The 26,649-nt window shown below is 37.9% G+C and overlaps 3 protein-coding genes across 5 annotated transcripts in view; 2 read left to right on the top strand and 1 right to left on the bottom strand.

Moving 5' to 3' along the window:
* Positions 1–7,077, top strand: part of LOC122066267 (pentatricopeptide repeat-containing protein At2g16880-like) — an 11,350-nt gene extending 4,273 nt beyond the window's left edge. Inside the window, exons 3-5 of one of the 3 annotated variants that reach the window (XR_006136315.1) lie at positions 873–959; positions 6,699–6,776; positions 6,935–7,077. The gene's annotated coding sequence lies outside the window, so the exon portion shown is untranslated. Of the gene's footprint in view, positions 1–872; positions 1,669–6,698; positions 6,777–6,934 lie in introns of those variants that run through there. The other 2 variants (XR_006136316.1, XR_006136314.1) reach the window with 2 other exon arrangements.
* A 1,886-nt stretch (positions 7,078–8,963) lies between these two features.
* LOC122066269 (protein ALTERED PHOSPHATE STARVATION RESPONSE 1-like) lies at positions 8,964–15,787 on the top strand. The gene is made up of 5 exons (XM_042630089.1): positions 8,964–10,833; positions 12,233–12,417; positions 13,004–13,227; positions 13,927–14,257; positions 14,762–15,787. Exons 1-5 carry the CDS (start codon positions 10,038–10,040, stop codon positions 15,191–15,193), a joined length of 1,968 nt encoding a protein of 655 aa, XP_042486023.1. The 5' UTR covers positions 8,964–10,037; the 3' UTR covers positions 15,194–15,787.
* A 2,544-nt stretch (positions 15,788–18,331) lies between these two features.
* LOC122066266 (ABC transporter C family member 2-like) overlaps positions 18,332–26,649 on the bottom strand; it is a 29,308-nt gene continuing 20,990 nt past the window's right edge. The window contains exons 12-13 of the mRNA XM_042630087.1: positions 24,387–24,810; positions 18,332–19,038 (exon numbers count right to left, since the gene is read on the bottom strand). Of these exons, the coding sequence (XP_042486021.1) occupies positions 18,941–19,038; positions 24,387–24,810 (522 nt within the window). The 3' untranslated portion in view covers positions 18,332–18,940. The remainder of the gene's footprint in view (positions 19,039–24,386; positions 24,811–26,649) is intronic.

Genomic DNA, 26,649 nt, shown 5'->3' with positions numbered 1-26,649 from the left:
TTTTGTGGCTCCGTGATGCTTCTTTTTATTTGATTTTAATATTATGATCCTTTTAGGGAAAATAAAAAAAAAAACTATGTATTTCCTTTCTTAATTCTTTTAGGTTATGTTTGGTAGCATGGAAAAGAAAACTGTACATATTCTTGTACGGTTTTCTCTTCCTCTGAAATCTCGTTGTGCTTGGTTAGCACATACGGCAAGGAGATTCTACCTATTTGAATTTCAAAATTGTCTTGGAATATGTGAAATTTTCACCCGCCGCCAAAATTTATTTCTTCCTGTGGAGACGAGATAAATCCTATGAGAAGAGAAAATTTCCTGCTAAGAAGCCCCTCCGTCCCGTCCTGTCCCGACGAAGATTGCGGACTGCTCTTTAACCGTATCCCTCTCCCTGGTGAAGAAGCTGCTCTCCATCAACAACAGATTTCTTGATTACAAAGACAAGCAAAGGTCTCTCGCTCTCACACACACATAGCTTGCATACATTGCAATCGGATATATCCATTTGCTTATGATTTAGGTTTAATCTTTTGCTTGAAGTCATTCGTTTTACGTTTAATATTTTCTTCATTTCTGTTTTCACAAATTAGGTTTTATCTTTGTAATCCCTTTTGATTTAGGATTTCTATACAAATATTTTTTTTTTTTCACTTTCCCTAGATGTACCACTGAGTCTCCTTTAAGTAGGTCCTGAGAAAGCTTATGAAATTAAAAAGAGAGGAAACAGAGTATTTATAGATTTCCATGGCTTGGAAAATTTACTTTTTGATGTCAAGTTGTGTTAGGACACGATTGACTACAAGTAGTTTGTTAGTATCTTTTTCTGTTTCTTCCTTTTTCTCTTCTTCATCATGTTTTTGCTTGTTTTGTAGGGGGAAGAGATTGTGTATTTTGTAAGCATCATGTCCAATTCATGAATCAATTTGTAAATAGATTTTGAAAGACTTATTACTTGAATGGTATGTTCTCATTTCCCTTGTTTTTCATATTACAATTCCCATTATTCCCCTGTTTTTCATATTACAATTCCCATTATTGTAGCGAACCATGGTTGAATTGAAGCTAAGTTTTGCAGTGGTTTATGCATGAGAGCCACTAAAATCAAGCTCTAGAGATAAATCAGTTCTGTTGTCTTGCATAAATTCGGTTCAAGATGTTTCTTCTATAGTTTTTTTTTTTTTTTTTTCATCTGATATTGTTATGCTTAATGAAAAGATATTTGGAAGATAGAAATCAGTTATGTTCTCTTGCATTTTTGCAGTGAATCAACTACTTGAAGATAACCTTTCTGATGATATTTTTGAGTCAGTTTTAGAAAATTCCTTCCCTAGACAGTTACACCCACAGCATGAGAATAGTGCTTAAAATTTAAACAGTTCAGGTGAGGTCATGGGAAACTTCCATATGCATTGAAGGAAAGAAAAATGATCAATCTTTTGAAAATCCTAACAGTGAAAAAAAGATCTGACAGTATTTTTGTTCATGTAGAGTAGAATCAACGATTCATTCATACAAGCATAAGTATGCTTCAAAGTTACATTTAGTGATCATTTTAGATGTCTTCTTGCCAACCCTCTATCTCAGCCACTTGTGCTTCATGTTCTACATTGCTGTTTATAAATAGTTTTACTAGCAGACACCATGATGTTTTTGATGTGGTCCTACTGATAGGCACTATATGTCCAGAAATAAATATGGATAAAGTATTCTGATGCATCCAAGAATCCTCTTACTAGTTGAAGCAACAAGTGCATTGGATGCTGAAAGTGAATATCTTGTTTAGGCGAAGCAGATATTATATTACATTCTTCACCATTGATGGAGTTGGAATTTGCAACTTTGTGCGATAGTACTAGTTGTTATTGTCAATTGGTTGGTGTTAGATTTGACAACATTGGGTTTTAAGCCACTCTTGATTTAGGGAGTTACCCCAATTTTCTCATAAACATCTATTTTGGGACATGTTATGGCACCCTGCATGTATTGACAAGGACAGTAGTACTCTCTTTATGTACTTAATTTCAAAGGAAATCTCTGTCTCAGCTAGTGCCAGTGTCAAACACTGGCATCCACATACTTTTCTTCATAAAATTAGTTTCACCAGGAATCTCTTATACCCCTTATTGTTTATCAGACATTTCTGAGTTCTTAAAACATAATGTACAGATTATAACCAATTAATGTCCTCGAAGAACTTTTTTTATTTTTTTGTTTCATTCCTGCGAACACTGTGGCAGTTGTATCTGATGGTAAGGTAGTCGAAAATGGCACACAAAGAACTCCTTATGAAGGATAGCATCTACGCTGCACTGGTGAGGAGGCAGTTACAAGGACCTCAAAAAGAACTTTGACTCCATTCAACCAAAACACTTAGAAGGCAAAAGCAATCAATGAGGTTCTATACGGGATCAATGTTATGACAATTTCTGGGCATTGGTTCCACGAATTACTAATTGTAGGACCTGAGGACAATAATCAAATGATCTGTATTAGAGAGGAGGTTGTAGTGTAATTCATATGGAAGTCTTATGTTCCACATATGATCAGCATGGCTTTGGTGATTCATTATTTTCTAAGGTCAAAGGACACTAGTATGGAGCCAGCTTAGATGTAAGAAAGAACTGAAATGTTTGTTGAAAGATCTAAAAACTTGCTGAGAATCTATTGCCTAATATATTTGTATGTCAAAAGCGAAGTGAGAAAATTCTTCTTTTTCTTTTTCTTTGCTGAATTGATATTTGAGTTTGGGCAGTATCATTTCATTTAACAAGTCATATGAAAATAATGTATCGTCTCAGAATATATCACATTATATAGATTGATATATGCATTTTCATTGTTGATTTGACCTTGGATGCAAGAAAAAATACCAAGTCATGGATTAATCAATGAGGAGACATAATGGCAAGATTCAAGAGGTCTCAAGGATTAAGTTAACTAGTCAAGCTTCAATCCTTACACTTGAATGAACTAGATTATCAAAGAAATTTACCTGCGAAGGAAAATGAAGGTAGTGTAAAGTATCCTTCAATAATGAAGGCACAAGAAGATAGTAGGCCAGCTAACAAAAACTAGTGACTCTATGTAGAGTGCAGCATTAGCATTGGGCAACGTTTAAGTCATTATAAGGGTAAAATTTTGAAGACTCCAGAAGTTGAGGTAGCATTGGAGAAAAATTTATTTTCTTTTCTTATTATGTCAATCAATCTCCAAGAAAGTTTTCTTTTCTTTTCTTTTCTTTTCTTTTCCTTGACAACCAAACACCTATAAATCTTTATTTTTTTCTTTTCTTTTCTGGATTCTTTTTTTTTTTCTTTTCTTTTCTTCTCTTGGCTACCAAACATAGCCTTAGTTCAAAATTCTAATTTGGGTAACTATATACCAGAAACAAGACTGGCATTGCTCTCTGGGGAATGGTCTGCCTGGTTTTTTTCTATTACGGTTCGTGAATTTTTTTCCTTTTTTTTGTTGTTTTGGTTGAAAGAATTCTTCTCTTGTTATTGTATATTCAAGTCGGTCATTGTTATGTGAAGGTTGCAGGCTTGCAGGTATTGTAAACTTGCAATTTTCCCTCTATAATCCTTTGCTCCATATTACCAGGAATACCATGTATGTACTGCATTTTTGCATAAGAGTGAAGTGCCATCATGGGTGATGTAGCTTCTAAAATAAGGTTCTTTTAATTATCAGAAAAACTTGCAATTAACTTCTATCACAAAAGAAGTCAACCTCATGATTGGTAGATATGAGAAATTAAGGTTGTGTTTGGTAGCCAAGAGAAGAAAAAAAAAAAAAAAAAAGAAGAAAAGAAAAAAGGTACAAAAACTTGTACTTTTTTCTTGGTTTTGGAAAATCTCTTTGCATTGGTATGTTTTCGGTCAAGATAAGATTCAATTTTTAAAATTCAAAATTCCTGTTGTCGGGAATTGTGAAGTTTTCTTTTGCTCTCCACAAAAAAATCTTGTAAAAAACACAAGAAAACATGAGAAAATATGAAAACATAATAAGACAAAATGAATGATTACACAATGATTTCCTGTGTATCTCTATCGTAAAATTCAAATTTTTTTTTTCTTTTCTTCTCTTGATTATCAAACATATATACTCTTTTTATTTTCTTACCATTTCATTTATTTTCTTCTCTTTTTTTTTCTTTTTTTTTTTAGATTCTTTTTTCTTTTCTTTTATTTCTTTCTTGGCTACCAAACATAGCCTAAGGTTTTTTTTTTGGGGTGAGGGGTGAGGGGTGCGGGGGAGGGGTGGGGGTGGGGGTGTTGAATTAGTAAAAGCATATAGAGTTAAATCTTTTAAAAGATGGTATCAAAAACCTGACATGGTAAATCTTTCCTGTAGCTGAATAAAGGGCAGCATCAAGTTCTAAATGGAAAACTAAGGATAGATATGCCATTGCTGCAAAGAGAGGAGTGGATCTTAATTTTCACCAACCACCATATCCCATGTTACACTTGCCTCCATGTGATCCTGGGAGGAGTGAAGTTGGACAACAAGAGTTACAAATCAGTTGACATAACACCATGCTTATAAAACTATAAAATAAATAAGGATAATTTACAATTGTTAGAGAATACCAATATTATAAGAACATTCCCCTCTTTCATCAAATTAAATTCAAACTCTATCATCAATCACTATTATGGAATATATCTTATTTGTTAATGTTAGTTATTATATTTTTTTTAAATACCAATATATCTTTATTAAATATAAAACTACCTAAAATACCCATCTAATAACTCACCATCCCCATCCCATCGCCAACCTATCTTAACGAAGACAGCTGACGAAACAGGGCTTACGCAGCACCAATCCTTGGTGGGATCAAAATCCTCTGTTTTTCCCATCCATGTTTTTCCTTGTTTTGCTACCTGCAGAACGCGACACGTGAACAATAAGGAGACCAACGGTCAAGATTGGGTGAGAATTATTACATCCGGAGCGTTGGTCTTAAAGTTGTCCACGTGTTGCATTCTGCAGATAGTAAAACAAGGAAAAACAGAGATGAGAAAAACAGGGGATTATTTTCCTCCTTGGTGCCGCGGCTGCAACACGCCTCTGACCCATCCACTGCAATTTCAACCGTTGAGACTTTGTATTCTCAAAACTTGAATAGAATATGACTTTAATAAAATATAAAATTTAAGACTTCGAAACTTGAATCATAAAACCTTATCTTGAAAGTTAGAGAGAGGAGTTAAATCGCAAAAATCCCAAGTTTCCTGCAACCATGTTCTACTGGCGGTGGATGACAACCGCCACATATAAAAACATGGCCTAACCTTTTTTAGGCACCATTCCACCCCCATCGGGTTGGTGATCTACGTTCCTTTTGTGAAGGACTGAACACCCTTTCTGCTCTATCAGGTCCGTTGAGATCTAAGATCGAAGTTATTAGAATCGCTGTCCATTTATCGTCCCCAGCCCAAGTCCCGTCGCAATCGCTGGAGCTGCTGCTGCATCTATTGTCTCTGGAGGGATTCATCATCTCTCTGATCCTGCTCGCAGCCATCGCCGGTGCCGTCATATGGGTCTTTTACCGCCCTCACCGCCCCACGTTCTCTGTGCCGGAAATCCGGATCCAATGGGACTTTCCCGGCGTGTACCCACGACACCAAGAACACTACCCTTCTGAGGACAACGATCACTGGTGAAAGATCTGGACTCGTCGTCGGCATCGGCATTGAAGTCGGATTTGATGTAGGGAGGGATACCGTTGGCGATACAGTTGGACACGAAGGTGAAGGTGAAGGTGAAGATGGAGGTCTGAAGACGATGAACCTGTTTTAGTCAAAACAGTTATTTCAACTCCTCACTTAATAGTCACTTACGACAAGGGGTCTGAGTCTAACTTAACGAAAGAGAGGAGGTGTTCCTATAATACTGGCATTCTCTACGAGTGCCAGTATAAATTACCCAATAAATAATGGAATAAGAATAAGAAATTAAATAGGTAATTGTGCTCCTTTCAATCAATAAGAATTTTGTGAAAGAAAAAATAAAGCTAAGATCCCAATGTGTGTTTATTAGGCTCCCAATGTTAAAGCCTAATCTGTGACATCTTCTGTAATATGGAAGACTAACCCAAACTGCGCCTGATCTTTCTCAACCGGTAAGCTCATCCACTGAAGAGCTGATCTTTGCGCCCACTAACATGAGATGTTCTATGAAGAAGAAAGTGTGGATCTGTCTCATAAGATGCCACTGAAAAGCCATTGGACCACTGTAAATGAGTGCCTTTCTGTAAGATTTTCTCAATGCCTACAGAGATAAAGTTCTCGACCTAGAATCGTAAGACTTATATGTCATACTATTTTGAAAGTACCACCAATGCCTGAAGTTCTGGGATTTACCCGGAAGGTGACCTGTATGGCCAATCACCTGAAGATGGGAAGATCTTTGGCCATGTGATAATATTGTGGAGTTGTGATTGCTGTTCTATTTGCAGTTGAACTGCTCATCCATATTTTTCCACTGGACAATTGAACAAGGTTAGGTTCATTGGCCTCTCTTTTGGTATTATAAATTGGTGGTGATAAATAAAAAAGTACCTATCTGATAATTATACAAAAGAAGTATTAAGTCTTATAAATGTTTGTACGTGGTGCCAGCCATTTGGGTTCTTTTATATTTTACCTATTTGAACAGGACTTCACCTTTTCATTTTCCCTGCTTGATTTTAGGTTTTATGCTGCTCAACATAGGCTGGGCGACGGAGTCTGGACTACTGTACCTTATACAGATGTGGCTTGCATTATCAGGTATTCACTGTAGTCACCTTTCTTTGATCTTCCTTCTTGTATGATTCCATATCATGTTCAGTTCCTGCTATTTTCACCATCTAATATTTCCTAAAATTTCCTACTAGTTGCTGCATCGGGAGTGGTTCTTTTCAATGCTAACAATTATTTTATTGCAGTAGAGGGAAAAGGGAAAAAATCTTCAACAGTTGGTGATACGACCAAATCGATCGCTCAGTAGGGTGAGGACACGCGTCGCCCACCGGGACACATGTCGCCCACCAGATAGGGAGTACAAAGACTCTATCATGTCGCTTGCATGAAGGGAATATTCCCCACCAAAAGGATGGACGTATTCGAGTGAAACTCGGAAAGGGAGGAAGGTGGACCCGAGAAGGACAGGGGGAAGGCAAGAGAAAACCCTAGACCCTGGGAACCATATAAGAGGGCCCGAGAGGAAGGAAGAAGGTAAGCATCAATACCCTCACCATTACTCCTTAACAAAAACTGTGCGGCCGATCCCTAACTTGAGCGTCGGAGGACTAACCCCGGACCAAGCTCCGGGCCTCTGCCGTCTGTGCTTGTGCAGGATCAACTCATACGGGTTTTTTGGAAGCAACAGTTGGGAAGCCAAAGTAACAGCAATCCTCGATGGATTGCGATTAGCCATATCTTTAGGTGATACAGAAAGTGGATATCTGTGGAGACTACTTGTGTCATTTGGGTTTTTTATATTTTACCTTTTGGTAGAATGGATAGAGTTCAAGACAACCGAAAAAATGGGAAGAGCACCATATGATGGGAATGGATAGCTGGATCTGTTTTATGGGAAAAGGCTCTCATACATCTCCTCATATATGTATGATTAAAAATATAAATGTGAGAGGGTTGAGGGTACTCTCTCTTGTTTTATATTTTGGGAAAAAGAAATTTGCATGGTTGCGAGGTCCCCGTGCCCAAGTAATGGAGTGTATTAATTTACCTTTCCGCCTCTGATGAAATAAAAGAAATTTCACTCTTATTGAATGCTCTTGTGTGCACTCTTGTTGGCGTGCAGGGGTCAAGCAGCCAAACAATGATTTCCATGCTTTTTGCTTCAAGAAAAATATGAATAGGAAATAAAAATTATTCTCCCAAAGCTGATTGGTGGGGTTTGAGTCACAAATTACTATGCTCTCTCAATCAATTATCTTAAATTTTAATTCTTAATGTCCAGTAAAGTCATCAGAATAAGGTTTTACTAAAACTGGACTAAATTGTTCGGACTGGTGGTGTCTCTTATGAACTCTATATTCACCTAAAATTTAAGATTTTCTTTTGGAGAATCTCCCATGGAGGAATCCCAATTATGAATGTGGTAGGAACGTGGATATCTGTGGAGACTACTATGTCTTCTGCAACTCCCAACATGAAACCTAATGGCACACTTTCCACTCCTGTGATTTTACAAAGCATATCTAGGCAGTCAGCCCCTTGGGTTTACACTTTACACACGACCTCTCTTCATGCTTCTTCCTTTCAACACTTAATTATGTATTTATTTAATTCTTACTCTATTCCATGTAATGATCTAGAATACTTCTTCTCTGTATTATTTATTTTTTGCTCCTTCATTTGGTCTCATAGGAACAACAGCATTTTCAGAAAGAAAAAAACTTAATCCTTTCAAAATAATAGAACTGCATTATGGTGGATTAGTCAAATCCATCACCCCTCGCAAAATAAATTACAACAACAGGTACTACCTCCCTCCTCTACTCTTGCGCCAGTAACTCCCAAAGCTCAATTCCACTATAATGGTTTGTGGTTTAATCTCGAACTCAACCACGAATATGACAGGATGACATGTGGGGGTTATAGACAATGGGGAACGTCATTTACTAATAACAGATTATTTGATGACAGAAAATTCTACTGGAGGAGGTGCCAGGGCTCTCTCACTTGGGGCACAACATATATAGAAGCAAGAGTGGACTCTAAAGGAAATTTGGACTAACTCTGAAATTATACAAAACTTACTTTTGACTTGGACAATATTTTTTTGACATAGTCATCTCTTGCCAATCGGGCCAAGTAACCTTAACCAACAAAAGTCCTATTCATCTATCCCGGAACGGTGCTTTATTTCTATGTTGGCTCCTCATTTCTTCTTTTGATTGAAAAAAAAAAAAAAAAAAAAAAAAAACATTGGTAATATTCATGGAAGGAAGGTGTCCATCATCATCTTCTTTTCTGGGCTAAAGTTAAATCCACAGATTTAAGGATATTGGTGCTAAAATGCGCCGTTCTACTTTCGATGCTTTGGGCATGATGATGATGCCATTGTCCATCGAGGTAACCAATTTAATTGGGTTTCTTGATGTTGGTTTCTTTGGAGGTTTACAACCGCACAAGACCAAGCACTAGCAGTGGACGACTCCACTCGAGTGGTCTAGTATTCTTACATCTTGACACGTTTCTTACCCTTCTGCGGTGCCTTTTCCTGCTAGGCTTTTTCCTTTTCCTCATCAGTGTTTTGGCGTTATCCAACCCTACTGTGTTTCTGTTCTCTTTGCTTTCCACAAGAACTAACAAAAAAGGCATTTTCAGGGCTTGCAGTGATCATTTTCTCTGTTTCACCGTGTCAGAATCTCTGTTCCTGTAGTTTTTACTCTCTTCTCTTTACATAGAGATTTCTATTAGCCCATTTGGAATTTTCCTTTCTTTCTTCTTCCCTTTACACATCACTGTTATCTCTTCCCTTTTGTTTTTCCTGGGTTTTCTTCATTTATGGCTTCTTTTTACACTTCTAGATTAGAACTTTGAGTTTGTAAGCTAATGCTGAAATTGGGTAGCTGGAAAAGAAAAATTCTTCTTCATTGTCTTCGTTAAAGTCTTTTTAGTACTCAGTAATGTGGATGTATGCCATGGAGGAAGAAGAGGGGTGAGTTTTACCTAATGGATTTTTCTGGGTTTTCTTCATCGACTCTGCAGGTCCAGGTCCAGGTCCCATCGACCTGCATTTGAGGTTTCTTTTGTTTTCCTCTTGATTTGCTTATGAGCCAACCTAGAGAGCAAAAGCTAAATAACCTTAGCAACTGTGTCTTTTCCTGAAACTGGAAATTTCAAATAGTCTTGTCCACTCTCCTTCAAAGTCTTCAGATGCTCACTAATGGTGCCTGTGTACATAAAACTCAACCCACATTTGGGATTCCTCTTTTCTCAATGATTTACTTATGAGTTAAGCTAGAGAGCAGAAACTCTTATCTATCTCTATCTCTGTCTTTTTCTGCATCTGAAGAGATGGGTTGTGTTGCGTCGAAGATTGATAAGGAAGAGAGAGTGCAGAGATGCAAGGAGAGAAAGAGGCTGATGAAGCAATTAATCGGGTCTCGTGAACAATTTGCTGCTGCCCAGTTGGCTTATTTGCAATCTTTGAAGAACACAGGCGTCACACTTCGGCAATTCACTGAGCCAGAGACGTTGGAACTCGAAGATGATCCATTTGGCTTTGCGTTGCCTCGATCCCCTCCTCCTCCTTTGCCTCCTTCACCTCCACCTCCTCCTTCATTTAGCCCTGATTTAAGGAAGGTTGCAAAGGTGGAGGAAGAAGCTGTTCAAGAGGAAAGCATTGAGATTGACGATGAGAGCAGCTGTACAACTCCGCGGCCACCTCCTCTTCCGAGCCCTTCTTGGGATTTCTGGGACCCTTTTGACCCCTCTTCATCTTCTCCACTTCAGCAGAAGAGTGAAGTGGTTCGGCAGGAAGGGGAGGAAGAGTGGGCGGAGACTAAAACAGAATTTGATGAGGAAGAGGAAGTAAAGGAAGTAGTTGCAGCAGATAATGTTCTGAATTTGCTTCCAGAGAAGCCTCCAGTGGCAGAATTAATTGATGATTGTTCATCGATGCTGAGCTGGTGTACGAAGGACACTGTAGATATGGCCGTGGTGGTCGGTAGGAGCAAGAAGACATTGGCGGGTATTGTGAGGGAGTTGGATGATTATTTCCTGAAAGCTTCTGATGGTGGGAAGGAAATAGCTGTTCTTCTGGACATCAACATTGGAGACTCTTTCTACCAGAATATAGGAGAAAGCAATAGTAATTATCATCTCTTCCTTATAGAACCATTCTGGATTCTCTGTTACAATTCGTGGCTGTCGTACATTTTATTTTGTGTTTATTTTATTTTTTTCTGGGCTGGTTCTTATTTAATCTTCACTTCAGATACTGAAAGTTTGAAAAACTATATAACTGTATTTGTGTCTTTTCTGTTCATTCTTCTGCACAATGGATTTCTCTTTCTTTTTTTTCTTTTTTTCCTTTCCCCCAACGTTGATCTTTTCCACCTTGGGCATCCTTGGTGTCTTTATTTGGAGCCTCATGGCTACTATGCTCATTTCTTGCAGGCTTTTGCAAAATTTTATTGTCTGTCCTTGAATTTAGGCTTAGGTCATTACTAGGTCACCCACCATACTTGACTGCTTGGATGGTTGATTCTTAGTCATCAGAAATGCCATCTATGGTTTAGATGTAGGACCAACTGGTTTTTTGGCCTAAAACTAGCAGATTCAAGCTTGCCTTCATCAGTTTATGTCGTTTGTTTTTTAGGTGAATGAACTACCATGGTCTTGTCATATTTTTAATCTTGCATAATTGCATTGGTTCTCGTATTATTTATTTATCTGTTTAATTTTAGTCAGGTGGCTCTGTTGAGACTGGATTTTCTTGTAGATTGGTACAGGGATTGACTACAGGTTCTTTCTCAATTTTTTGTTGGTTTGAGGCCAGATAGGTGTCTGGTTCTCAGAAGCTTCAGTTTCATGATTCTGAGTTGATTTTGGACCTCATTGTGATTTGACCACAATTTTTTATTTTTTTGTGTTTCATAGTTTCTTTTCCGCTCCCTTCCTGCCCCATATGTCTCTATTTTCTTATTTTGTGTTCAATACATCCAAATGGGCTAATTATTCTGTGGCTGAATTTTTTTATAAAACCCTGTGTGCTTTTACAGTCTTTCTAACAATTTGGTGGTTTCAGGATAGTTTAGGTGTTGATGTAGTTGAGAATGGTTGGCACCTTGCCTTCTATCACTTTTCTGTCATAAACTACCTTAGTTACTTTGAACTAAAGAAGAGGGCCATACCCCAGAAATGCAAGCAGGATCAGTTGGGTCCCAATTAGACCCCTAATGGTACTTGTGCACTTGATCAAATGATTGCAATTACTTGCTTCAAATTCTTCTCCGTATACTGTCTGCTCCATCTTCTTTTCCTTGTTTGTCCCAAAGAAAGTTATTTATAAGATTATAGAATGATCAGCTTAGGTTCCCTGCATTGCACTGTATGAATTCTTATATATTGATGATGTTCCTTCTGATTTTTCATTTGGGTACCTTTGATTTCCTCTACTTGGTCTGTTATTTGTGTTTTTGATATCTTTTTACTACCTGTCATTGTATTCAATATCCTAAGGATATTTATCTTTCGAATATTTACAGGGAAGAGGTGCAAGTCTGCGAAGGTCTTTAGCTCATTGTCTAAGAGTTGGTCTTCCAGATCATTTCAGTCCAGCAGGGACTCTAGAGAATTTCAAGGCCCAAGTGAACCTTGCAACCTTGGCGCCCTTTGCATCACACTAGATAAGCTTTATGCTGATGAACAAAGACTGTATGAGGAAATTAAGGTAACTACTGATAATCTTATGCATCCACATTTAGGTTGGTTGAGAAGCCAGTGTTCCACATTGTCCTGGCTTAGGCTACTTCTACTGACACAGTCATCTTGGTGCGACTTTGAGGTCCACTATATTGATGTTCTTGCTGCAGGAACTAATTCTGAAATAAGATTGTGTTCTTTCTTTCTCTGGAGTAAATCTATGGCCAGGCAATAAATATATCCTCCGGCCTATCTCGGGTGAAGTTTGCTTGGTCCATGCAGGTTTTGGGCCTGGCTTTGGAAAAACAATGGCCTGCCAAAGCTTCACCTATGGAAGATTGGATACTGTCTTCCTAGCACTATTAGTGCTTAAAGAAATAATTAGAAGTGTAAACAGATATGTGATCTAGATTGCTGAGATTATCTTACCAGGTTCATCCTTGGCCTTTGAAGGGACTGATGGGTGTGTGCTCTTCTATTCTTGCTTTGCTGTTTTTCTGGCAACCGATGATGTTCTAGCATTTTCTTCTTGTGTCATTATATTAGTTACTGTTGGAATGGCCTTTACTATTTATTTTTTATTCCATTTTCCCCTTTGTATTTCTATGCTGCAGGAGGAGGAACTAACAAAATTGGAGTATGAGAAAAAAATCCTGGTACTGCAAAGACAAGAAACTGAGAATGAAGAGTTGCCAAGGATTGAGAAAACCCAGTTGAGCATTGAGTGTTTGCAGTCTGACATCATGTGTTTGCAACAATCAATAAGTAGGACGTGCACATCAATATTGAAACTCAGAGATGAGGAGCTGCATCTGCAGCTTGTTGAGTTATCATTAGGGTGAGTAGTAGACATTTGTCTAAAGCAACTTCTAGATAGAGTTCTACAATTTTTTCACATAGGAAGCTGTGTTAGGTTATCAGTTTTTCTATGATATATTCATGTGATAAGCCCGCTTCAAATCAATGAGTGGAAGCTTGCTTTTCATTATCCTGAAAAAACAAAATAAATAAAAAAGGCTAGCCTTTTCATTTGAATAACGTAGACATCAAAATCGTTAACTTTTGTTTTCTCCAACCTCTCTTATGTCACATGCTTGACATACAATGGCTGGACCATAGGGAGCATTCCTTACATGTGATGCATTTTAGTTTCACATTGCATACACCGGAGGGAACTGATCCAATAAATGTCCATTGCTTGCCTGCGTGGTAAAACTATGCCCCAGCACATGGAGATATTACTCCATCCTTAGTAGTTACTGAAGTTCTGTTGGCATGAGAGTTCCAATGCACTTTTGGGGCGACCTGACGAGGGAAGTCACCAGGCCTAGGCTCATACTGAGAAAAAGTAAAGCTGGGTAGGTGCAGCCTCATGGGGTCAGGCCATCAGGGGTCTTATTGTGCTCATCATATGGCACAAAAGGGATACATATATAGCCTATGATTGGAACTAATAATCATCCAACTGTAGAATGTGAGCAATTGTAGCTTCCATTATGCCCCCCTCACATGTTTCCTTTGATGCTTTCTTTTACAGGTTGATGCACATGTGGAGAGCAATGTATGAATGTCATCAAGTGCAGAACCATATTGCCCAGCAAATGTGCCATCTTATTAATTATCCCAATGCAGATCCCACAACAGACTACCATCGCCAGGCCACATCCCAACTGGAAACAGAGGTCACTGCCTGGTACAATAGCTTTTGCAACCTCCTCAAATCTCAGCGAGGGTATGTACGAGCCCTTACCAAGTGGGTTCAACTAACGAACTTCCTAGAGGATGACCAACAACGAAGTAACCACCCATGCAGGGTTCAAGCCCTCTGTGAAGAATGGCAGCTTGCCCTTGACAGGTTGCCAGACAAGGTACCTCCAGTTATCTGATGATCACTCCCCATTTCTGACAAATTCATGTAGGAGAAAAAGAAAACATTCATAGAGATTGGGATGCATATATGTGGTGTTCATGTGTGTCCCAACTTGGAGATCTCCAACACCAAATTAAGCTTTGATCAGATCATAGTAACTATCTGATCTATCGGATGGTTAGGGAAGCTATAAGTCAAGACAAGTGGTCCAGAAAAGAGGCCACTGGGTTTATTCTTAACGGCATTAGAATGGGCACTCTAGCAAATCTCCTTACACTGAAACCAACCTTTGATCCTCGTGAACCTTTTCAGAGCTTCCCTCCATAGTTCTTGTTGCCCATCTTAAAGGAATGGGGTTAATTGTCTGGATAATGGGTTTACCTGGAGCTGTAATCTTGTCAGCATTCTTTTTACCAAGCCTAGTCTATACCTAATTACTACCTTTGACGTTTTCACTTAGGGGAACTGTTAATCTTACTAAATGATGCTTGGATACTTTCAGGTAGCCTCTGAATCCATTAAGAGCTTTGTGTCCGTCATCCACTTCATAATCTTGCAGCAGGCTGAAGAACACAACTTGCAGAAGAAGTATGATCGGCTTGAGAAGAAGTTGGAGAAGGAATTGAACTCCCTGTGCGAAATGGAGAAGAAGCTTGATGTGAACTTCACTGGAAATGCAGATTCTACCTTGAGCCCTAAGCATCCTTTATCAATCAAGCGTGCCAAGACTGAGGCCCTTAGGAAGCAGGTAGAGGATGAGAAGGCAAAATATTTGCACTCAGTCTGTGTCAGCCGAGCCATGACCTTGAATAACCTACAGACAAGCCTCCCAAATGTTTTCCAGGCATTAACTGGATTCTCAAGTGTGTGCATTCAGGCTTTTGAGGCTATTCACAGCCATGCAACATCAATAGCTAGTCATGCTGGAGACTAGTTATAAACCTGATGAATTGGATTTGACCATGTGAGGCCTATTTGGAGCTTCAGATGCCAGGACCAGAGCCATTGAATCACATTCTCTACTACTGGTTACCTGAAGTGTACCATATGAGGAAGTCTCTGAGGGATATTATACAATCAGTCAACATGTCAGCGGATCGAAATAGAAGTACAAAATAGAGAATTTTGAGTGTACGCTTGTTTCAAATCATCCTGTGAAAAAAAAGTTTGGTACAGGTAAATTCAAGTGCCATCTCAGAGTGGGTTTAAAGGCAGATTTTGAAGAGCCCACTAGCAACAATGTATCACAACATGCATTGAAATGTAGGTATTGGCAATAGTATACATTCTTTGCCAATTTCTTTGTAACTGTTCATCCTTGTCCTGTAAAGAAAGGCGTACCCAGTGCACGAGGCTCCTGCCACTGCGAGGTTTGGGAGGGATCATAATGTACGTAGCCTTACCCCTTTTTTGTGGAGAGGTGGTTTCCCAACTCGAATTTGCGACCACTAGGTCACAATGGAGCATGCTTGCACTGTCAATTATAAGAATGAAAGGTGGTGAACAGAGATGTTGGGGTTTGTCTTTCTATTCTTTTTCCTCAGAAGATGCCATGGTGTAAATTGGCTTTCATTAGTGTCCTTCCATCATGACAGCTATTTAGTGTGTAAATTGGATTTCACAGAAAAGTAGACAAAGTGTTCTACCTTTAATCCTATTGTTCTTCAAGAAAGAGGAAGGGAGGGTGTGGAGAACATGGCTGCCATCATTAACCCTCAAAGAATCAAATTTGAATAGGAAAATTTTCAACTGGCCCATCTCTTTCCTTGTTCTCCGGTTCAAGGATAAACCTAGAAGGTATTTCAAGAACTACATGCTTATAGATCAGCTAGGTCGCAAATGTTATGAAAACTTCATTTCACAAGATTATAATAGAGGCAGCCTTTATTGGACGCCAAATCAAGGTTGACCTTTGAGCTACAGAGTGGAGCATAGATTGCTTAAGGAATGTCTTTTGTGTATTGAATCAGATTTGCATTCTTGGAAAGGCTCTGATAAATTGAATGAAAATCAATCGATAATTGTAACCATCTCAATGTGAATCCTTGTCTTACAAACTAGAAGATACATAGTGAACACCTGAGAAGTCATAATGGAGTTGCTCCCCATCTAGATTTAGTTATTTGCTTTTGGGTTATGAGAAGTGTGCTTATCATGAGAGGCACTAGTTTTGAGTTCTCCCATTGGTCAACATATCCTGCACAAACTGTACAGGAGTATTATATGGTTCTCAGAAATATGTTAATAGCCTCAGTTAATCATATGAACTCCTTAGACTCATACATAAGTTGTTTTCTAGCCCACCTAATCCACAAGATAGAAAGCCAGCTTGAGTTTAATAGATTTAAGGTTCACTTTCTAATGCTTTCAAATGCTAAAGCTTAAAAAAAACGTATAAAGAAAAAAAGCGTCCAAAGAACAAGTTTTTTTTAGTGGGTAGTGACTCATTAAGTGAAAGAAAGAACAGAAAAGATCCAAAAAGTTAACCAACTTAATAATGAATCTCACTTGCTAAAACCATGACTTTCTGGTTGAAAGAAAAGGAGACACCTCTTATATTTTTATGTTCTTTCAGCACACCACAAACTTTCCACCAAAATGATTTGCTTTCTTCTACCCTAAAAGCCAAGATATCCGGTCATCTAGAGAGTGGAAACAGTCATTAAAATTGGAGGGACCAAACCAAGGATTGACATCTCGATCTTGAAGCCAGTTTCTACCAAACCTACCGAAATGTAGATTGAAACAGTCGAAACCTGATATTTTCTGGAAAAAATCTTTACATGTCATGAGCTGGTCAAATTTTTTTTTTTTTTTTTGGGTGAATAAGGAGTGTTGTGAACAAGCTGGTCCAAAGTCGAAACTGATCAAAATTGGTTGAAACTTGGTATTTTTCAATTGTAACTGGTTGCTACACACGAAATGAACTAAATATGGTTGAAACTGGGTACAAGTCAATATCGACTCGGTTTTGGAAACTGAGATATCTAGGTCGATTATGAACCATGAAACTGACTAATAAATAGTTCCTAGTATGTTTTTCTATAGCCTGAAGCATGGTTTTAAGTATCTCCGATACCGATACGATACCCTCCGATACGTATCTTAAATTTAACCGACCGATACGATACACATCGATACGATACATGAAATTTTTAAAATCCTTTCGTATCGATATATATCCTACAATACATACCGATATGCATCAATACACCACCAATACACATCGATACGATACGATATGCCTCGATACGACTATGAAAATTATAAAATTGAGGTAAAATGTACGTTTCGGTATGTATTGGTACGTATCGGTGAGTATCGGTATGTATCGATCGGTACGTATCGATATGTATCGATCGGTACATATCGATATATATTGGCACGTATCGGTGAGTATCGATATATATCGGTACATATCGGTGAGTATCGATACCTATCGGTGAGTATCAGTATGTACCGATACAGTGCACTATGGTCATATAATGGCCAAGATGGGTAATTTTTTAGAAAAATACGATTTTTTGAAGGGTTTTTGTTCCAAAGTTGCTGTCAGCCATATTTCTCTCTAACTAAAGTGGAAATCAAGGTCGGGAACAAGGATTTTACATTTATGGGACAACTACAAACCTTGAATTCTTAGTACGATACCCTCAATTTAGTGTTTATGCATAATACATGTTATCAATAGTTTTTTTTTAACAAATTCTTTATGCAAAAGTGTTTAAAAAAATGTTTCCTATCCATTTATGTGTGTATCTTTAGCGTATCTTAGTGTATCTCCGATACGATACGATACTCTCCGATACGTATCTTAATTTTGGCCGACCGATACGGCGACCGATACCGATACTTTAATCCTTGGCCTGAAGGAAAATTTGGCTTAATGAAGCCATCCAAAGCTTTGAACAATGGTTAAAAGCATTTATCGTGCGTAAGTAACGGTAACATAGTCCATGGAGAAAACTCCAATAAATGGTACACTTCAGCCAAACAGCCCATAAGAAGTTCAATTTCTCACTCGCAGATTTTACTTCACCATATTTCCAATGAAACAAAGCCCAGTAGTTCATTTTGCTTTAAATAATAGATAACATTCATCAACAAGAAATTACTGCTACTTTGGTAGAATTCTAGTTCCTCCACATTGGTTTTGTTTGCATAACTGTTCAAAGAAATGAACTTTCAAGTTTTAATTTGAAACATAAGAAAGTAAAACCAAACTTTGTTAGACTTCAGGCAGCATATCAAGTAGGTATCTGACAACAAAATTTAGTTCAAGTGGACTGTGACACTAAGATCAGCTAAATATAAGATCTACTTGCCTCCTAAATATTTCCCATCAATTACTGAGAACTTTGTTAACACAGTTGTTGACAGAATAGATTAATAATACCAGCCTCAGACAATCTGTGAAACGGGAGCAGGACAGATGTACCCATCTAAATCTGGAAATTAACACAATAATTAAACCTTTTGGATTCCACAGTACAGCCCATCCGCAGGACCAGCCACTTCCTTTCCTGTGGTCAATATCCAGCAATTTAGTCACCAGAAAGTAGCATCATCACAGTTGACACAGAGGACATGCTCCCCTCTTCCTCTTCAGTAGTGATGACCGAAGCATATTCAATTTGGTTTCCTTTATATTCCCGACCATTTATTTTTCTTTATAGGGTGATTACATCTCAATACTGTCCCAATTGATTGATTTCTCTTCAAAACCATACTCGGATTGATGTAGCCTGTTGCGTGCCAACCTACTCATCATGGCAAGACCTGAAACAGAAATTAACGATGAATCAGAACCAGTAAGCCATGTTTCATTTTTCCCCTCTTCAATAACCTATCTCTGAAGGGTTCCTAAAGTCGAATTAAATTTTCATATTTTTCAAGTGTGATTGATGTTTCACATCCCCATGAAAGTGCAAGCTTTTGCCACTCATCTCTCTTGTGCTCTGTGGGGCATGTGCTTGTGGTTTCTCATGGTGGAATGGATGTTCTCCTTCCCATTAGTTCATGTCTTAGAATCCTGATTCAATCAAATTATTCAAAAGAACTTAAATATAGTTTTTCTAGAGAAGAAGTAATCTGCTTAGTGTGGATAGGACCATATGATTGCATCACTGTTGATGATAATTTGATCTATTTGTCTGAACAACAAACAACACATGGCTGTTGGCGGGTCAGGAGCATGAATTTCATATAGAAACCACAGGCTGCATAGTTATGGAGGTGTAAATACCTGATGCCTAAAACTAGAGTAACTTTTCACGGACTCATTTCATGTTATGGTGAAATTACTGAAAGATTTTCAGTTATCAGCATAATCCCAAATATTAAAGATGGGAAAGGAATATGCAGCCAAGGCACCCCATCAGTAAAATAGAAACTATACATAAGATGGTTGCAAGTCGTTTCTATAATCTGATAGTGGGGTCAACACTTTTGAAATGAGGCAACCAGTTGTAGTTTTATGAAATGAAATAGAATATCTGTTTTACTGTTGTTTCTTTAATTGCAAACAAAGAAAATATAATTCACAAATGAAGAAGCACAAATCAATAAACACGAATATCATTACAAAAATATTGAAATTTTATCATGTTATAAGGGCAGTGAGGAAAAAGCAAAGAACATGGTTATTATTACAGTAAAAAAATCAGTAAATTGCAAAATGGTAATCAAAACTCGAAAGAAGTAATAGAACAGAAAAGCATCGTAAAAATTTTATCAATTGAAAGATGAACTTCTATTCTAAGGATCACATCCAATTTAGGAAAACAAGGTGCTTCTATCTTGGAATGCAGTGTTTTTTTTTTTTTTTTTTTCTCACTATTTTGGAGCCACTTACTTCTAACTTGCTTGCAAGTTTTCACTAAATAAAAAAATTAATCTGAAAATCTTACTTTCCTCAATTCCTCCTGCAGGGTCCTAATTGAAAAAGTTTAACTTACCATTTTGAGCCCAACTAAAGTATGCAAATGTGTTTTTAATAGCTGGAAGCACAGCTCAAATCAAATAAGCCTTATCCCAGCTAAATTTGACAAGCTAACCTGCATGCTCAATGCGCTAAAATGAGAGGCCTGAGATAGCTAGAACTGCCGAGTATTTAATATAATAGCAAGCAAGCTGGGAACAAGCCCATATCGGTGCAAAATAATGATATCTATTACTAATGTCTATTTTTAATGATCAATAAATAAATTTGCAATATCTATTTAAGAATCCCCACATTTAGGGCATATCTATTGTGGAGTTTGAGTTTACTTCATAAGGAAATAGAAAAGATGAACCAGTTATGATTGAAAACAAGAAATATCCCTGTATTCCCATTTCCAGTATCCTGGTTCAATCATCTGTATTGAAGAAATGAAAGACGATGTTCCTCAAACAATAAGGGGGAGCTGGATGAAGTTGGGAAGAGGTTTGGAGTGCAGTGAGATTGATGGATACTACTAATTTTGAAAGGAAAGTTTTTAAAAGAATGATGTAAAACAAACATTATCCCATTTAACATGTTGAGACATCAGGAAATAAAACATACAAAAATCTGTTGGGATGAATTAGGGCAAGTGAAACCACTTTGCCTTATGCCTCCCACCACAGTGTTATTCTCACCACATCAAATCAATTCGCCTTTTGACTTCTCATTTATCTCTTTCATATCAGTCGAAGCCAAGATCAGCAATTGCAATGGCGGATAACTCTCTAAACAAGGGCTTGTGAGGCCAACAATATGTCTTGGGGAGGGTGTTCGTTGGGGACATGCCCACACCCCTATAGTTGGTTTTGATAATAACAAACATATGAAGGTATTTTACAATTTGTCTTCAAGTACTGTTTTGTAGAGACTTCATATCAAAGGTCTAATTTGATGAATGAAAGGAAGAAATGAAGATCAAAGTCATCATATGGTGAAATTAGAAGCCCAAGAGTAAAGAAGTAAAGCTCAAGAGAGAGCGGGAGTATGAAGCCTCTAAAGCTTGAAGAAAGTACTTCAAAGTATTAAGATCTCAGACTATCAAGACTTAAATTTATTCCAAACATCCAGCAATACAAGAAGAATACCGAAGACCATTTGCAAGATGTTTGATAGAAACCTTGAAGATCTTAGCTCAATGTAATAGTACACACACCATAGAAAAGCCCTACATTGCATCCCATAAGCATGCATTACATATAGCATCATTTAGTTTATATTAACTTAAAATGACTTAAAGAAATACCTATTTTAAGGTTGCCCAAAATGCCCTTGAATAGGGTCATTGCTGTTTTCTCAACAATTTCCTAATACATGTTATACCTAACATGTTCATAACCATTTTTAGGTCTTAACACTCGAGTTACAAATCCAACATAATTGGAATCAGGCCAATCCAAAGTCGTACAAGAAATTTATGGCCCAAATACTAACAAAAGGTCAGTTTTCCAGAATGCCTTTCAAAAGTTGGGAGTGACCAAACCGAATGGCGGTCGACCAGTACCCTGCCGGTCAATATGTCCGGTCGACCGGTATGAAACCAGCTAGCTAGCCCAAGCTCCAACGGCTCTCTAACACCTAGTTTTTTCCAACGGCTCTTTTTGGCGGTCGACTGGCTACCGATGGAGGTCGACTGGTAGACCCAAAAAGTGACCGATTTCTTGCCTATTTTTCATCCCTAATCTCACTAATAAATACCTCTAATGCTATTCACTAATTAAAAATTAATCCTAACTTTAAAGGAGCATTAGAAGTGAGATTGGTCTATACTATCTCTTAAGTTCAAGTTCTTCATTTTTCATTCAAGAGGAACTCAAGGTTCTCTATAAGTTTTCATCTACATCTTGGCATTTGAATTGCAAGTATTAAGAAGACTTCAAAGGTGCATTTTTTTTTATAACATGGCATTTTATTCATGCACCACACAAGAGGTAAATCTAAACCTTTCTATTCCACTTTGAATTTGTTTTTGTCTGAGAGTTGGGTTAACTCTAGAATTGGACATCTTGTTTATGCATTGTTCTAGACTGTGCTTAGACAAGTGTGTAGGACCCTCTCATCCTTAAGAGATTGGAAGGACTCTCTCATCCTTACGAGATTGTAAGGACCCTCTTATCCTTGAAAGAGATTGTACGGATCTTCTTATTCATAAAAGATTTTGCAAAGGTTTTCCTCCCTATCTACTGTACTAAAAGGGAAGAGCTAGTGGAGTACTTTACAAGTGGAACTTGTAGAGAGTGGATTAGACTCGGATTGAGTCGAACCACTATAAATTCTGGTGTAGTGATTGCGCTTATTTTCTGTATATTCAGCATTTTTATTTACAATCACATATTGGGGACAACATTAAACCAAAGAAATTTTAAAATCCACTAGCATAAGCTATTCACCCCCCCTCTAGGTTATTTAAGTGTTCCATTATAGTTGGGTGTTGTTTTAGAGATCTGAATAAGTATTCTAGGTCGCTTAGTTTCACTCAAAACATAGTAGCAGCAGATCAAGATTGCTACAGTTAAGAGTCATTTTTGACTCCTCTCCAATCAAGATCAGAATCTCAGCTTAAAGGATCAAGTTTGAAACTTCACAGCAATTCCTAGAAGGACTAGGAGTCCCACCACTCATAAAAAAACGAGATTTAAGTCCTGTCATTGAGTCAGTTCTTTTCTTATTCTATCTACGTTGATTTGATTAGTTGTTTAGCAATTTTCTGAGTTTTTGAGTCTAGAAAACTCTGCTACTAGTCGCACCCTATGCTTTAAAAAAGAAAAAAAAGAGTTACGACTTATGAGAGAATAAAAATAAACGAATTTGTGAAAACTTAGGTGAGAGGTAGGTTACAAGATAACAGGAATCAACTGAGATGATCAAAAGAAACAATGATAAATGACTGCATCAGTGAGCAAAGTGGTATAGTGCAACCGGTAAACTATAAAAGAAGTAGGCTGGAGAGAGATAGGCTACAAGATAACAGGAATCAACTGAGATGATCAAAAGAAACAATGGTAAGTGACTGCATCAGGGAGCAAAGTGGTATAGTGCAACTGGTAAACTATAAAAGAAGTAGGCTGGAGAGAGATAGGTCACAAGATAACAGGAATCAACTGAGATGATCAAAAGAAACAATGGTAAGTGACTGCATCAGCGAGCAAAGTGGTATAGTGCAACTGGTAAACTATAAAAGAAGTAGGCTAACGCCAATAGGTGCATGATAGTTTGTAGGCCGGGTTTTTGGCCTCTTCCCTTTGGTGCTGGAGCTTATCTATTGTTTGATCAACATAGTATGTCACTTATCCCAGAAAGAAGAGGGCTTACAATTAAACGGAAACATGGCCTGAGATAGTTTGGACTGGCCGAACAGGATTTGCGTGGCTGACTCCAAGTAGCAGGGATAAGGATTTTACAGAGTTGAGTAGGATTAATAAGAGTTCAAAGCATTTTACTAGTTACAAGCCATAAAAATGGTTTATGAAAGAACAAAATCATTAGTCTAGAGATGTTATTCTGTATCTAAATTTTGATTTAGAAGTGCTGCTCCAGCACTTGCAGCTAACTTTTAAAAACTGATTAAAGCTGAGGCTCTTGAAACTAACGCTTCTAGAATTTCTTTCATTTCAGATGTGTTCTAGACTTCTAGTAAGTACTAACCAAGCATGGAAGGAAGTCTTCCTGAAATCAAACTCAAAATTTGGAATCCTACATACATTTATAAACATCCACTTAAAATGAGAGGATCCTACTAAGTGGGGGAAAAAAAAAGGAAATGGAAAAATGTCAAACTCCACAGGATGCTTACTCTTTGTAAGTCTAATACCACATAGACAATACAAGGTTGTCTGGTGGTGGGAGGAAAAAAATGTATCAAATGATACGCTAAGTAAAATCAAACACAATCTTACAAAAAGATATAAACACATACTTCTCATCTTAGTCTGCAAAATGTATAATTTTCATAAGTTAATTAACTTTGAGACTCTGCAGTTGTGGTTAACTCAATACAAAAATTGAAGAGGTCAGGGGAAGAAAAGCACTGAAAGTATATATTTTTTCATAGTATTATATGAATACATGTATAAACTGAATAATTACTAAACTTTTGTCAACAAAATTACTTTTAACTTAACCAAGTAGGAGCACTTGTACGTACCTTCAACCATTTTGTACAGTGCTGACCACCATCTGTCTCTAGGAACTTGGTATTGATTTAGGGACTCATCAATATCTTTGTCATGCTTCCCTTCTAATACACCCTGCAGAGTGATGACTGCATCTTTGGTTTTCCTGATGATGCTATTTTCATCTTCAATCAACAGCTGCTGGAGATCATTTTGTGACGAACTCAGGCTCATGGCAAGTGCAAACTGGGTAGCAGCAGCCCACCGTGAAGAAGCTAGCCATCTCCTTTGTCCTTCTTGCTGCATCATCTCTGCATTGCCTGACCTGTTCTCCCCTTCCCCAAGAACTAAACCCCGTAAATACTGCGCATTTGCGGCTCCAGTACTTTGGACCATCTTAGAGAAAGCACTCCCTTCATTTAGCAGGAGATGCTCTGGGGAATCAAATTCTAGAACCTGATGGCAGAAATTCAATGACTTTAACAAGCATGGTATCAAAACTTAGGATAGAAATAACTGGATAAAACACTAATTATATTTGAGACCAGCTTCTTAATCTGCTATTAATTCCCCAAGGGTGATTATCCCTTTTGAGGAAACAATGAGTATTGTTAAGTAGATAGTTACTGCACACCCAACTTATACAGTTAATGTGGCAAGTATGTGCAAGTCCAGCCTAAAAGCGTTAGGATATCTACTTTGTTATGGATTTGATACCCAAAATGAATAAAAGGAATTCAGATGCAAACAGGCCCAAGGATGTACTGTTATAAGTGATGGCTATTAACAAATAATGATAAAACAGGTTCAGATAAGTAAATAGAATAGGAAATTGACTGAGAGAGATTCAGATCTGGCTTGAGTTTTACAGAATAGATAATTTATACTGACCTGTAGTAGAATAGCCTGTTCAGTACTTGCAGCAATCAACAGAGAAGAAGAAAGGGTATTGCAAGGGTGGGAAAGTAGGGAGAAAGAGAGAGGAAAGGGGTTTGATAGGAGACCGTTTTGGGACTGAGTAACAGCATCCGTGAACAGTAACTTGGAAGAAAGAGGAGAGCGATAGGAGGGGTAGGGGAAGAACTCATTGTCCACACTTTTCAAAAAATAAAATTCTATTCCACTGTGTAAATTAATTGGGGGTTGGGGGGGGTGTGGAAACATCCATATACAAGACTCAAAAATAGTGTTTAAGTGAAATGAAAACAAATTCTAAGAGAATTATATAACTGCCAATAACCTTAATGGACTTTAACACTAACATTGACTAGACTAGCACCAGTAAACCCCACGATCTTTCAGTGGACCCAGAAATTAAAAAAAAAATAATAATAATAAAATAAAATAAAATAAAATAAGTCCCATGGAATTTAAAGGAATTGCAAGAATGCCCCCAAACTAAAATAAAAGTATCTAATATCACCTCAGAACCTATTTAAACCCAAACTTGCACCCAATGGTTTAGAGAATGGGCTGTATCTATCAGGCTTTGGTTTCCAACGTCTATCTTGTCTGTCTAGCCAGTCTAATGCCACTGCAACTCTTTGCAATGACTAATGCAGCACATTCTTTTCCACAATTCAGGAAAATTAGGGGCATTCTGGTAAAAATTCAAAGACAAGAAAGTAACACCAAACTGGAATCCACTTTTTAATGTTGGCTCAGTGTTGGCTTAGGAGGAGGAGGATTCTGCCCTTCTCGAGGGGATGGATTGGGTGGATATGTCTTTCGCCAGTAAGACTATCTGTGATGTGGTGGGAAAGCTTGCCCTGGGGCTTACATTTATTATATCTAGATGGAGTGTAATCTCAGAAAATGGACCCAAAACTCAAGATCTTTCCAGCGGATTTGCGACTCTATAGATTTTGATCTCCATAGTAAGGCCTCAATGGTCTCCTCAAGGTGGGTTGATAACCCAAGGAATAGGCTCATTGTCGTCTCTTGGGGCCTCCTTCTCCCCTTGCTTCACCCCCACCCCCATCTGAGGCTTTAGGTATGATTTCTTTTTTGGTTGTCTTTCTTGAATAGTCTTTCCTTTCCCCCAGCTTTTTGGGTCTCCTTATATCTCTCTTTCCTTTTGGTAATGAATTTTTTATTCACCCAAAAAATAATCAAATTGCAACCACTATCCCATTCTCAAATATCTGTATCTCCTAAACTGCTGGATGTTTCCTAGGAAGGTCCAGCAGCATGTTCTCCCACTGAGAATTGAGTTCAATGTTTTCATGAAATGTCAGACCATGGCAGACCGACCATTGACCTTTTCACAAAGACGATCCGTTCCATTGAGCTGAG

This window comes from Macadamia integrifolia, unplaced genomic scaffold, assembly GCF_013358625.1.
Source record: "Macadamia integrifolia cultivar HAES 741 unplaced genomic scaffold, SCU_Mint_v3 scaffold2308, whole genome shotgun sequence".
Classification (NCBI taxonomy): Eukaryota; Viridiplantae; Streptophyta; class Magnoliopsida; order Proteales; family Proteaceae; genus Macadamia; species Macadamia integrifolia.
This window is presented reverse-complemented; position numbering and strand designations above follow the sequence as displayed.